The 12,779-nt window shown below is 42.7% G+C and overlaps 1 protein-coding gene across 1 annotated transcript in view; it reads right to left on the reverse strand.

Moving 5' to 3' along the window:
• The window catches only part of PRTFDC1 (phosphoribosyl transferase domain containing 1), a 124,578-nt gene continuing 111,799 nt past the window's right edge, over nt 1-12,779 (reverse strand). The window contains exons 5-9 of the mRNA XM_012002008.1: nt 8,667-8,684; nt 7,195-7,277; nt 5,619-5,665; nt 1,622-1,698; nt 1-128 (exon numbers count right to left, since the gene is read on the reverse strand). Of these exons, the coding sequence (XP_011857398.1) occupies nt 81-128; nt 1,622-1,698; nt 5,619-5,665; nt 7,195-7,277; nt 8,667-8,684 (273 nt within the window). The 3' untranslated portion in view covers nt 1-80. The remainder of the gene's footprint in view (nt 129-1,621; nt 1,699-5,618; nt 5,666-7,194; nt 7,278-8,666; nt 8,685-12,779) is intronic.

Below are 12,779 nucleotides of genomic sequence, written 5' to 3' on the forward strand. Positions count from 1 at the left end.
GACAAACTTGACAGCTGGCTTCCCGAGAACAGGCGTAAGTATGATGTTATCTGGGACTTTAGTGGTGAGAATTCTTGTCTTTAGACTCGATATTTTTCTTTACCGTGCTCATTGATGACGCATATGTGCTGAAACAACAAAGGATTTAAACCCATCAGTTTCTTAACAAAATCTGAGACACAGAAACTGTGATGCAGTCATAACCGAATGCCATCCTGTAATTGGCTATTGATCATTTAAATATAAATGTGTGTATTTATATGTGTGGGTAAAATCTAAAGAGACCCATTGAAATGCTTGACAAAAGGGCCTTTGTGGTTTTAGTTTGGAGCCCTATACTGAATCTGGCTCCCCAGGTCCCTAAAACCCAGAAACGCTGAGGGAGCAGCATGTTTAGCCCTGCTAGAAACTGAAGTCTCCTACTGGTAAGATGACAACTGCTTGGGTGAATGGAGAAATAACAGTGGCAAGCACAACATGGGCTCTTATTCAACCCTTTTTGGGCAACAAGCAAAGGGTTAGGAATATTTTGATTGAAAGCAACAGAAATGGGGCCAGGCTAATGTAAGGAAAAAAGGAGGATTTGGCTGGGCTCAGTGGCCCCTGTCTGTAATCCCAGCACTTTGGGAGACTGAGGTGGGAGCATGATTTGAAGCCAGGAATTCAAGAACAGCCTGGACAGCATAGCAAGACTCCATCTCTACAAAAAGTAAAAACATTAGCCAGGCATAGTGGTGTGTGCCTGTAGTCCCAGCTACTCAGGAGGCTGAGGCGGGAGGATCGCTTGAGCCTGGGAGTTCAAGGCTGCAGTGAGCTTTAATTGCATCACTGCACTCTAGCCTAGGTGAGACCCTGGAGCGAGACCCTGTGTCTTTAAAAGGGGGGAGGGGAAATTTATTGGTGGAATACTGGGGTAGCTCTCAGAATCCAAGGACGAACTGGGCAATGAAGCAACTAGAAGGCAGGAACAAGGGCAGCTCCAGAGACTTTCACCCATGATGCTATGGATACTGTCTGGGGCACTGCTGTCCTAGCGGCTGAAGTCTGAACACGCTCAGTCTCTGTGACTTTTGGTTTAAGTTTCTGATTCCCAGGAGACAGAGACTGATTGGTCCACTTTGGGTAAGTTGTCTACTTCTAGATCATACAGTGTTGGTCAGGGTCACACAGCTGGGGTCCACACTGGGGGTCCACGTCTGTGTGGTGAGATCATTTCCCCCAAAGACGGAAGAGTTATGAGCTGCATGCCCCTGTAATTGAAACCTGCTAGAGTTCAAGCACTGACACAAATCAGTATATAGAATATTGGCTATTGTTATGGTTGGTTGAGCACAGTCAATGACTATGGAGAAGAATCAGTGTCAAACCATAGTTCTGCTTTTAGCTTCCTATTTCTTTAGTATGAAATAGAGATAATCATAATTTGCCTCCATCATCCTGATACCTACCCTGCAGAATAGTAGTGGGAGTTAATTGGGAGTATGGATGCAATGTGCTCACCATACTCCTGACATAGAAGATACTCAATCAATAGAAGACATCACTAACACGCAATCAATACATTTCTAAATTGTTAAGTTCTTATAAAAAGGGGGGTTAGGAATTTTCATGCAAGACTTACATTCAGATCTCTGAAGTATTCATTGTAATCTAAGGCATATCCCACCACAAATAAGTTTGGAATCTCAAATCCAGCATCTTAGCAGAGAGAAAAAGAGAGAAAAAAAAAAAAGGAACAAAATTTAGATTATATAAATGCAAGTCACCATATGCTGCTGTCGGCACTCAAACTTGAGGACCTTTCATTGAGGCAGGAGGGAGTGAGAAACGGTGAGCAACGCACAGGATAAGCTCAAGAGGGACCTGGACCAGAAGGACTACTCAGGAGGAAGGAGGCAAGGCAAACTAGCCAACCTACAATGAAGAATGACTGATCTAGCATGCAGAGTTGAGAAATGGCTCAGGAAGCCCGGTGCATAATAAGAAATATGCATAATTGAGTCACGTGGCCCTGGTGTTCTAAAGCAAGCAATATGCAGTGATACGATGCCAAAGGAAACATTCTCAACAACACAAAGGAAAGTTCAAGCAGAAGGCGTTACGATGCTGCATTATGTGAACAGGTGTGTGGGCCACAGCAACTGGAAAGCAATTCTCCCGCTGTACTCAGTGTCTCGGCTGTTTAAAGGGCTGGAAAGCAAAAGCCAGGACACAAGATGAAAGGCAACGGGATTGTTCAACTTGAGGAAGAGAATGTGGAGGTTGCGTTAATGCTGGTCTTTGGGTTTGTGATGCAGAGGATATTAATGAGCTCTCTATTGAGGGCAGAATGAGACGAAGTGGATTTAAGCACAGTGCAAGGTACTTATGATAAGCAAAAGAAGAATTCATTGAAAAGATGATGATTTTTTATCAGAAAGGATTTTTTTTTTTTGTCTGAGATCGAGTCTCGCTGTGTCACCTAGGCTGGAGTGCAGTGCTACGATCTTGGCTTACTGCAACCTCCACCTCCAGGGTTCACGCAATTCTCCTGGGTTCATTTTCCCGAGTAGCTGGGAAGACAGACGTGTGCCACCATGCCTGGCTAATTTTTGTAGTTTTAATAGAGATGGGATTTCACCATGTTGGCCAGGCTGGTCTCGAACTCCTGACCTCAAGTGATCCATCCGCCTCAGTCTCCTAAAGTGCTGGGATTACAGGCATGGGCCACTGAACCTGGCTATTTTTTGAGAAAGGGTCTCACTTTGTCGTCCAGGCAGAGGTGCAGTGGTGTGATCATGGCTCACTGCAGCCTCTACCTCCACAGGCTCCGGTGATCCTCTCACCTCAGCCTCCTGAGTAGCTGGGACTACAGGCATGCACAACTACGCCTGGCTGATACTTATTGGAGAGAATTCTTAAGGAACAGACAATAGCTCTCCTTCTTCAGAGGTCTTGAAACAGAATAAAGGTGCACGGTCCAATGATTTTCAAATTTTTTTCAGTGCTTTGGAAACTTACAAGTTTGTTTATTACAGTAATATAGGTGAGAGATTTATTTGCTTACTTTTAATGAAACTGTACTTGGGTATAGCCAGTGGGCTTATAGCCCAGGCAAAGTTGTCTCCACAGTGACTGTGACCAACGATGCTTTCACAAGAAAACAACTGGTTCCTGCTCACAGACAGGACTGGATGTACTTATTTTCTAGGGGGTTACATTATGGAGTCCCTTGCTAGGAAAATAAGTACTGGAGGTGAGGGGCTTATTTACTAGGGGGGTGCATTATGCAGTCCCTTGCTAGGAAGCCTGCTTGATTCCTCCAAACTGCAGAGTTTCTTGAAAAAAAGAATCAGAGAGGAGAAGTGAGAGCAGAAGAGGTCAGCAGTTACACTGAGCATAAAAGAAAGAATCAATCAGGAGAAAGGAACACAAAGTACAAAGCCTCATAAATCCAGAGAGAAAGAAGGAACAGAGATTCTGAGCTAGCTAAAAGAATATGAAGCTGGGCGTGAGCCTGCAGTCCCAGCTATTCAGGAGGCTGAGGCAGGAAGATCACTTGAGGCCAGGAGTTCGAGACCAGCCTAGGCAACAAAGTGAGATCCCATCTCAAAAAGAAAAAAAAGGTGGGGTGCAGTGGCTCACGCCTGTAATCCCAGCACTTTGGGAGGCTTAGGTGGGTGGATCACCTGAGATCAGGAGTCCAAGACTGGCCTGGCCAACATGGCGAAACCCCGTCTCTACTAAAAATACAAAAATTAGCCAGGCGTGGTGGCATGTGCCTGTAGTCCCAGTTACTTGGGAGGCTGAGGCAGGAGAATCACTTGAACCTGGGAGGCAGAGGTTGCAGTGAGCCGAGATCACGCCACTGCACTGGGTGACAGAGTCAGATTCCGTCTCAAAATAATAATAATAATAATAATAATAATAATAATAATAATATGAGCAAATCCCAAGAAACCCTGTTTGTAATCAGCGTTGTAATAATGACTTGACAGGGAGCAATGCAATCCTTCCATCAGGCAGGGCAACTCACACTGGGAAAATGAGAGCCCAAAGCTTATTTAGAAGGCCAAACCTTGAGATGTCATAGAATAAAAGGATGATGGATCAGCAGGACAGTCATGAATCAGAGTGACCTATCCTTAACTGGTAAATGCGGGCAGCTCCTACACTTACATTTGCCATAGCAGATGTTACTTGCAGATGTAGTGGAAGAGTCAGGGCACTGACTGAAACCAGATTGCCTGGGCTTAATACTGGTCTGACACTCACAGCTACATGACTTTGGCAAGCTATTTAAGCTTGCTGTGCTTGATTTCCTCATCTGTAAAATGGGTATAATAACAGCTCCTACCTTTAGAGAGCTATTGTGAGGATGAAAGGAGCTAATCTCTGTATAGCTCTTAGAACAGTGCGTGGCACATCACAACCTCTTCCTAGTGTTAGCTGCTATTATTTTATTGCTGTTATTATAAGTGATATAAGAAATTTGTCATTAATCGGATATGTTTGAAGTGAATGTTTTTCAACTTCAGTTAAAATCTTATCTATACAGTGAGTATCCTGTACTATTTTGTTAGACAATTTCTGCTAAGTAACCTCAAGCAACCTTCACTACATCCAGATTATACCTTTCATACTAGTAATAGATGGGAACATGCGATTGGGTCTCTCTGCCCAGAACTGACATGGTCTAGAGTTAACACATCCAGCACAGGAATGAAACTTGTTTTTAGAATGTAGAGTCACTGGCTAAATGTCGCTGGCATGTCACCCATCCATACTGTGCTTCTCTTTCGCTAATGTTTGTTCAGCTTGCTGAAGAGAACTGTAGCCAAATTATCCTAGGGACTTTGGAGCAAATGTAAGTTATAAAAATCAAGCTGAAGGCTGCCTATGCAAGTGAAAAAAATTCGCCTCTAGTGTTAGAATAATAAATAATCAGGCTGCATGTTTATCCTTCCTGGAGTTAGAACTAGGCTTATTGTTGGGAGAAGGGAGGAGTGTACTCGATGAGGAAGCCCTACAGAACACACATCTGAAGTCGAGTGTGAAGATGGTATCTAGAGATACCTGCTCTGCTAATTCTCTGTGTTTCGGAGCTTTGGTTTGGAGGTGATGGGGAGCTGTCTTAGATTTCCCCTTCTGTGCATTACAATTCAGGCTTGCTAAAGGTCACCGTTGTGCATTGTCTGGTAATAGTTCCGGATGATGGCATGAGACTCCCTTTAAACCTCCATAGCACCTCTCCTTGTCTGACTGGTGAGAACAGAGGCCAAGGCAGGGATCCTAAGTGTCTGAGTCAGTCCAGTGGGATCAGGTCTTCCTCTACTCCCTGAAACTTTTCAGCTGACTTCTCTGTAGTTAAGGTGCTGTGTGAAACATACAAATAAAAATACCCAATGCACGGAATAGAGTTCCTGTGAAAGACGCAAATTACAACATTGAAGACCCTCATTTTAAAGGGTTCTGTCTTCCCTATCAAGGTGGGGGAGACCATGAGGAATCTGTGGGACTATCAGCCCTATACAGTTTCAACTCCATTTGCAATGCTATCAAATAGGAAATCAAAGATTCTTAAAGATAAAAGGAAACACCACAAGCACAAAACAAACAAAAAACTAAAAATCACTTACAGTCAGGTTTAAAGCCGTCACTTCTGGGTGTTCTCTTCACCAACAAACTACCATTAAAAAAGACATGCTTTAGTGAACCCAATCAAATCTCTATGAATTGTAAATAGAAGCAAGCATCATTAAAAGATGTAGTTGAAACACATATTTTGCTACTGTGGCACTATATAGATGGTTCTGGATAAAAAGAAGACAGCAGGTCAGGCACAGTGCCTACATCTGTAATCCCAGTGCTTTGGGAGTACAAGGTGGGAGGATCACTTGAGCCCAGAGGTTCAAGACCAACCTGGGCAACATAGCGAGACCCCTGTCTCTACAAAAAAATAAAAAATTTAGCTGGGTGTGGTGGCACCTGCCTGTAGTCCCAGCTACTTGGGAGGCTGAGGTGGGAGGATCGTTTTAGCCCAGGAGTTGAAGGCTGCAGTGAGCCATGACTGCACTACTGCACTCCAGCCTAGGTGACAGAGTGAGACCCTGTCTCAAAAAATAGATAAAATATAAAAAACTTTTAAAAAAGGTAGCTGTCAGTCAGGCATGGTAGCTCATGCTTATAATTCCAGCACTTTAGGAGGCCAAGAAGGGCAGATCACTTGAGCTCATAAGTTTGAGACCAGCCTGGCCAACATGGTGAAACCACATCTTTACTAAAAATACAAAAATTAGCTGGGCATGGTGGTATGCATCTGTAGTCTCAGCTACATGGGAGTCTGAGGCAAGAGAATCACTTGAACCCAGGAGGCTGAGGTTGCAGTAAGCTGAGATTGCACCACTGCACTCCAGTCTGGGTGACAGAGCAAGACTCCATCTCAAACAAAAAATCAAACAAACAAAAAATAGGGGGTAGCTGTACCTAGCTACTCAGGAGGTTGAGGTGGGAGGATCACTTGAGCCCAGAAGTTTGAGGCTGCAGTGAGTTATGATCACCCTACTGTGATCATAGAGCAAGACCCTGTCTCCTGTTAAAGGGGAAAAAAAAAAAGGTCCGGGTGCAGTGGCTCATGCCTGTAATCCTAGCACTTTGGGAGGCTGAGGCAGGCAGATCACTTGAAGTCAGGAGTTCAGACCATCCTGGCCAACATGGTGAAACCCCAGCTCATCTCTGCTAAAAATACAAAACATTAGCTAGGCACGGTGGCAGGCGCCTGTAGTCCCAGCTACTTGGGAAGCTGAGGCATGAGAATTGTTCGAACTCAGAGGGCAGAGGTTGCAGTGAGCTGAGATTGTGCCACTGCACTTCAGCCTGGGCGACAGAGAAAGGCTGTGTCTCAACACAAACAAACAAAAAAATGAAGGGAGAAGAGCAATTGCACGGGGGCTCATCCAGCTGCTCCTGGAAACAGCTAATGGAGGCTCAGTAAAGAGGAACTCAGAAACATGGTGAAGCACGTCGTCTTCCCTTTCTTCTCTCAGGCTAGCAGTCAAGGGCTGCTTTTCAGTGTGATCAAACTGTAATACCCCAGGGGAAAAGGTCACTAGATTGGAATATATTATACTGTTTGGAAAGAGCATCCTGTGTTAGCATACCTTTTGGTCTTGCTTGGAAAACCAGAAATCACCATGCTATGAATGTCCAACTCACCTGGCTACCTTAACCATGTTGGGCTTGTATTTCTCTATATTGCTGAGTAGTGCTTTCATGGTCCTCCCAGTTCCGACGACATCCTTTGCAGAAAGGACAGATAAATTCAACAAAGTGCATCTGAGCAGCACAACAGACTTTTCATCCAGGGCGATACTCCTGATTAATAATGCATCGTAATTAAAAATGCCATCCAATTTGGAGCCAAAGGAGGAGGAGGAGTGGGTTATGTTTTATTTAGACAGGCACTTCTTTCTGGAAGCTGAGTTTTGGGGAATCTACCGGAGACTCTTTCCTCCTTGAATCCTTTAGCTGTGTTGAAGGGCCAAATGTAGCCTTTGGACAGCATGTGGGACTCCTCATTGAGTACATTTCGACTCGCGTATGCACATTCAAGGACTAAATTTGGCCCTGAGGTTATGTAACACAATACAAGGCACATGAATTTTCATGGATATGTACATCTGAATACACTGAATGGATAAATGCCTCCCCCTCGTCCTCCCCCACTCAATAGGGCATTCTATGGCTGGGAAGTGAGAGGTGTCTGGACAGCAGCTGGTGACAGCCTGTGAATTCTGAGGGTCCATGGCTGCAGTGAGCTCGGGCTCATCTCCGCTGATGAGCTGCTGCACAATTAGAGGAGAATGGGCAGCCGCGATTTATTGTCCTAAGGACAGGAATCAGCTGTCACGAGCTGATTATCAAAACAACAGGTCTGAATGTAACCAGGCTTGGGCAATTCATTTGGTGAGAGGGTCTGCTCCATGGGTTATACTGAGCAAGAACTCCAGATACACATGGCGCACACAGGCAATTGTGTAACAAAAGGTTGAAAATAGCTCCCCTGAATTTTTTGCTGTTTGATGAGATGAGCGTGCTCCTGAAGGAAACGTGGCCATTTGCTGTATTAGTCCACTACTGCCATAGGGATCCCACGTTCTCTTTTTTAACAGAAAAACAAACGTAAAACAAAACAAAACAAAACCAAAAAAACCCAAAACCATAGCTTTCCCCATAGCTCACCATTTTTAATTTATTGTGTTTATGATTTTCATGCTGAAAGTATTTGAGAATTCTCAAAATCGTCAGAGGTCCTTAGCAAAAACACTGAATTCAGGGTAAACAGAGTTCTAACCTTGGTTTCACTGTGAAATGAATTTGGTTCGGTGAGCTAGTTTCCTCTTCTTTAAACTTGTCTGATTCACAAAGAAGTATAAGAATCAACACAGAGATACGTGGAACTGGATACACAAAAAGGACAAAGTCGTCCACAAATATTGTTGCCAAGCTCTTATTCTACATTATTTGAAATCAGGGATGCTATTTGGCCCGTATTCATTAAATTTGGAGAGCATGCACCTAGTGGGAGCTCAAGAAATCCTTGGTCAATTTGATAACAAGGTGTGCAGTTTAAAACTCACCATTAGAGTCTTTCAACCTCCAAGTATGGAAAGGAAATGCCAGCTTACCTCAACAATGAGAACATTCTGAAATAAACAAAACCCGTATTTTAGAATGCGATGCCAATCTGACTAACAGGATACATACACATTTTTTTGCTTATAGTTAGAATTTCACAATCTGCTCAGACAGTCCTTCCCCATCCATCTAATTCAAAGGACTAGAGGTGATCTAGGTTTTCCAGATTCATTTTAACAGGTCCTCCGGAATTAGTTGGTGATGCAATGTTAGTATCTATATTTAGGTTAGAAGCAAGCTTATGTTAGACCTGTCTGACGAGCTCTCCATAAAGTCATCCCTTCTCAGTAATTCTGCCAAGGGCCTCCCACCCCCACCTGGGAGGCAAAGCCTGTTAAGAATTTCCCAGGAAAACAATGCAACATGAACCGCATTACTAACGGAGATTGTGCTTGGTAAATGCATCATGGGTTCAGCTGTGACAGCCTTCCTCTTGCCCGACCACCAAAATCCCTGGGGACTCAGGATTTCCTCTTGGATTGCCAACCTAGATGAAGAGGGTAGGCTAGAGAAAGGGCTGGGAGGTGCCTGGTGTGTATTTTTAGTGAGATGGTTAGATTCCTTGCAACAAGGTCTCAAGGCATTCCTCTACCTCTTCCCTAAGAACACTGTGATATGGTTTGGATTTGTGGTCCTGCACAAATATCATGCTGAAACGTAATCCTCAGTGCTAGAGGCGGGACCTGGTGGGAGGTGACTGGATCACGGGGGTGGGTCTCATGAATGGTTTAGCATCACGTCCCTTGGTGGTGGTGTCCTGATAGTGAGTTGCCCTGAAATCTGGTTGTTTAAAGATGTATGACATCTCCCCCTCTTTCTCTTGCTCCATGTCTGTCTCCAGACATGTGAAGTGCTGCTCTCCCTTTGCCTCTGCTATAATTTTTTTTTTTTTTGAAACAGCGTCCCACTTTGTCACCCAGGCTGCAGTGCAGTGGTGCGATCTCTGCTCACTGTAACCTCCGCTTCCCGGGTTCAAGCGATTCTCCCACCTCACCTTCCCACATGGCTGGGATTACAGGTGTGCACCACCACGCCTGGCTAATTTTTGTATTTTCAGTAGAGATGGAGTTTTACCATGTTGGCCAGGCTGGTCTCAAACTTAGGAGCTCAAGTGATCTGCCCTTCTTGGCCTCCCAAAGTGCTGGGATTACAGGCACGAGCCGCCACACCCGGCTGCCTTCTGCCATAATTTTAAGTTTCCTGAAGCCTCCCCAGAAGCAGAACAGATGCCAGCATCATGCTTCCTATACAGCCTGCGGAACTGAGAGCCAACTACACCTTTTCTCTTGATAAATTACCCAGTCTCAGGTATTTCTTTATATCAGTGTGAGGAAGGACTAATACACGATGATTGTACTACATTTTAATTTCTTGTTTGATATGTCTTCCTCACTATATTCTAATCGCCATGAGGTGGGGATCACGTTTGTCTCGATTCCTACCGTATTGCCAGAAACTAGCATAATGCCTGCATATAAGTGCTCAATAATTATTTGTTGAATAAAGCAATAACAACTGATTAAACTTATTACTGAGTTAAAACTGACCGATTAATTGGATTAGGAGTGACATGTCAATGCTGCCCCACCAAATTAAAATATGACTGTGTTAATATGCCATCCCAATTTACTAAATGGTGAGACTATTCTTTCAATGTAATGGTGTTTTTCTTTCTTTAGATGACTTTTCATTTATCTCTATGATTTATACAATACTTTAAGAATCATGACCTGGCACAGTGGCTCCCGCCTGTAATCCCAGCACTTTGGGAGGCCGAGGTGGGTGGATCACCTGAGGTCAAGAGTTCAAGACCAGCCTGGCCAACTTGGTGAAACTCCGTCTCTACTAAAATATACAAAAATTAACTGGGTGTGGTGGTAGGTGCCTGTAATCCCAGCTACTCAGGAGGCTGAGGTGGGAGAATCACTTGAACCCGGGAGGTGGAGGTTGCAGTGAACCAAGATTGCGCCACTGCACTCCAGCCTGGGTGACAGGTAAGACTCCATCTCAAAAGAAAAAAAAAAATCAGATCAAGTACTACACATTAGATAACTTACTTATGTTTAATGCAAGATTTAATTAATAAAAATGTTAACCACACACCCACCAAACCAGCCAACCAACAACTCTGTTAACTTTGCACCATATGTCAAATGCATTCTTATGTGAAAATATCTTCTTGGAAGTGTTTTTCTGTCAGGGATGACATTTTTATTCATTAAATCCATTGAAAATCTTAATTTTATCATGGAAATACATAAGATTATTTTGTCTATTTTTGAAGCAAGGCACCACTCTTTCAATATATTTTAGTATATTGAAACCCCTTCTGTAACAAAAACTACAAGAGTCATGCTGCCAGGGGAGTCCCCTTGGTCTTTTGAACACAAGTTGCTATAATCTTAATGGCCAATTTGCAGTAGTTGCTTGAGATGTGCATTTTTAGTTTGATTGAGGCTTACCAATCAGACCTATAAACCAACCCGAATACTTGGAGAATGTTGTGGTTCATTTAATTTTCTGGCTCACAATCTCTTTTTGTTTCAACTTTATAAAGAAAAACCTTTCTAAAATGTGTTAGTCTGCATTCCTGCCTAATTAAGTAGAGTGCATGCATTGAATGTAATTAAACATTTTTTTTGATAGTACAGAACCTTGCAAAACAATAGAGTCATCTTTGAAAAGATTTGCTTCAATTCTAAGATATAGTGGTAGGTGGGAAGTAGCATTTGGATGAATAATGATATTGAGAGACACTGTCACAATTATTCAAATACATTTTCAAATCAAGGTAATGCATACACATGTTTAAAATAGTTTGAGGCCAGGCGCTGTGGCTCACACCTGTAATCTCAGCACTCTGGGAGGCCGAGGCAGGCAAATTATCTGAGGTCAGGAGTTCGAGACCAGCCTGACCAGTATCTTGAAACCCCTTCTGTACCAAAAAATATAAAAATTAGCTGGGCATGGTGGCGCATGCCTATAGTCCTAGCCACTTGGGAGGCTGAGGCAGGAGAATTGCGTGAACCTGGGAGGTGAAGGTTGCGGCGAGCTGAGGTGGCGCCACTGCACTCCAGCCTGGGCAACAGAGTAAGACTCCATCTCAAAATAAATAAATAAATAAATAAATAAATAAATAAATAAATAAAGTAGATTGAAAGGTTTTTAAAAGAAAAACATCCCTCCATCACTTCACCTCTGTTCACTTTCAATTTTGTTTCCCAGAGACAGTCACTTTTAACTCTTTTAGCTGTTTTTCTGATTGTTACTTTTCTATTTCTAAAAAATAGATTTTGTCACGTTTCATATAGCTATTTCTGTACTTAAAAACATATTTAAATCATTTATTGACTTTCAGGTTGCTTGTTTCTTAAAAAGGGTTTAAGTATAAATGCATATTTTTAAATTTTCTTTTTCTTTTTTAGAGACAGGATCTCGATCACAGCTCCCTGTAACCTTGAACTCCCAGCCTCAAGTGATCCTCGCTTCTCAGCCTCCCAGAGTGCTAGGATTACAGGTGTGAGCCACCGTGTCCAGCTGTGTATTCATTCTTATCATAGAAAGTGCATATATTTCCTTATGTATAAATATATACCTGTCAAAGAAAGTTTGTACTTTCTATAATATATAAATATAAAACATTATAGAATGCTTGAAAACCAGAAAAGTCTAAAGACTTCCTAAATTTTTGATACATGCTTAACTGTTTAAAGTATTTAAAAATATTTCTGTGCTTTAAAATAGATTAAAGCTATCATGGCATTCTTTATTATGTATAGCCAAAATATTATAACATCCAACAAAAATGATGGTAATTTCTTAACATCATATAAAGCCTACTATATATTCAAATTTCCCCAGTTTTCCTTAAAATGGCCTTTGTAGCTGGTTTGTCCAACCTCTACCATGGATTGGATCTTTCTCTTTTAATTTAGAACAGTCTCTTTTGCTGCATAGGCATACCTTGTTTTTTACACTTCTCTTTTTTTTTTTTTTGTAATAAAGTCTTACTCTATTGCCCAGGCTGGAGTGCAATGGCACGATCTTGGCTCACTGCAACCTCTGCCTCCTGGGTTCAAGTGATTCTACTGCCTCAGCCTCCC

Source organism: Mandrillus leucophaeus, unplaced genomic scaffold (genome assembly GCF_000951045.1).
Source record: "Mandrillus leucophaeus isolate KB7577 unplaced genomic scaffold, Mleu.le_1.0 Scaffold673, whole genome shotgun sequence".
NCBI classification, from domain to species: Eukaryota; Metazoa; Chordata; class Mammalia; order Primates; family Cercopithecidae; genus Mandrillus; species Mandrillus leucophaeus.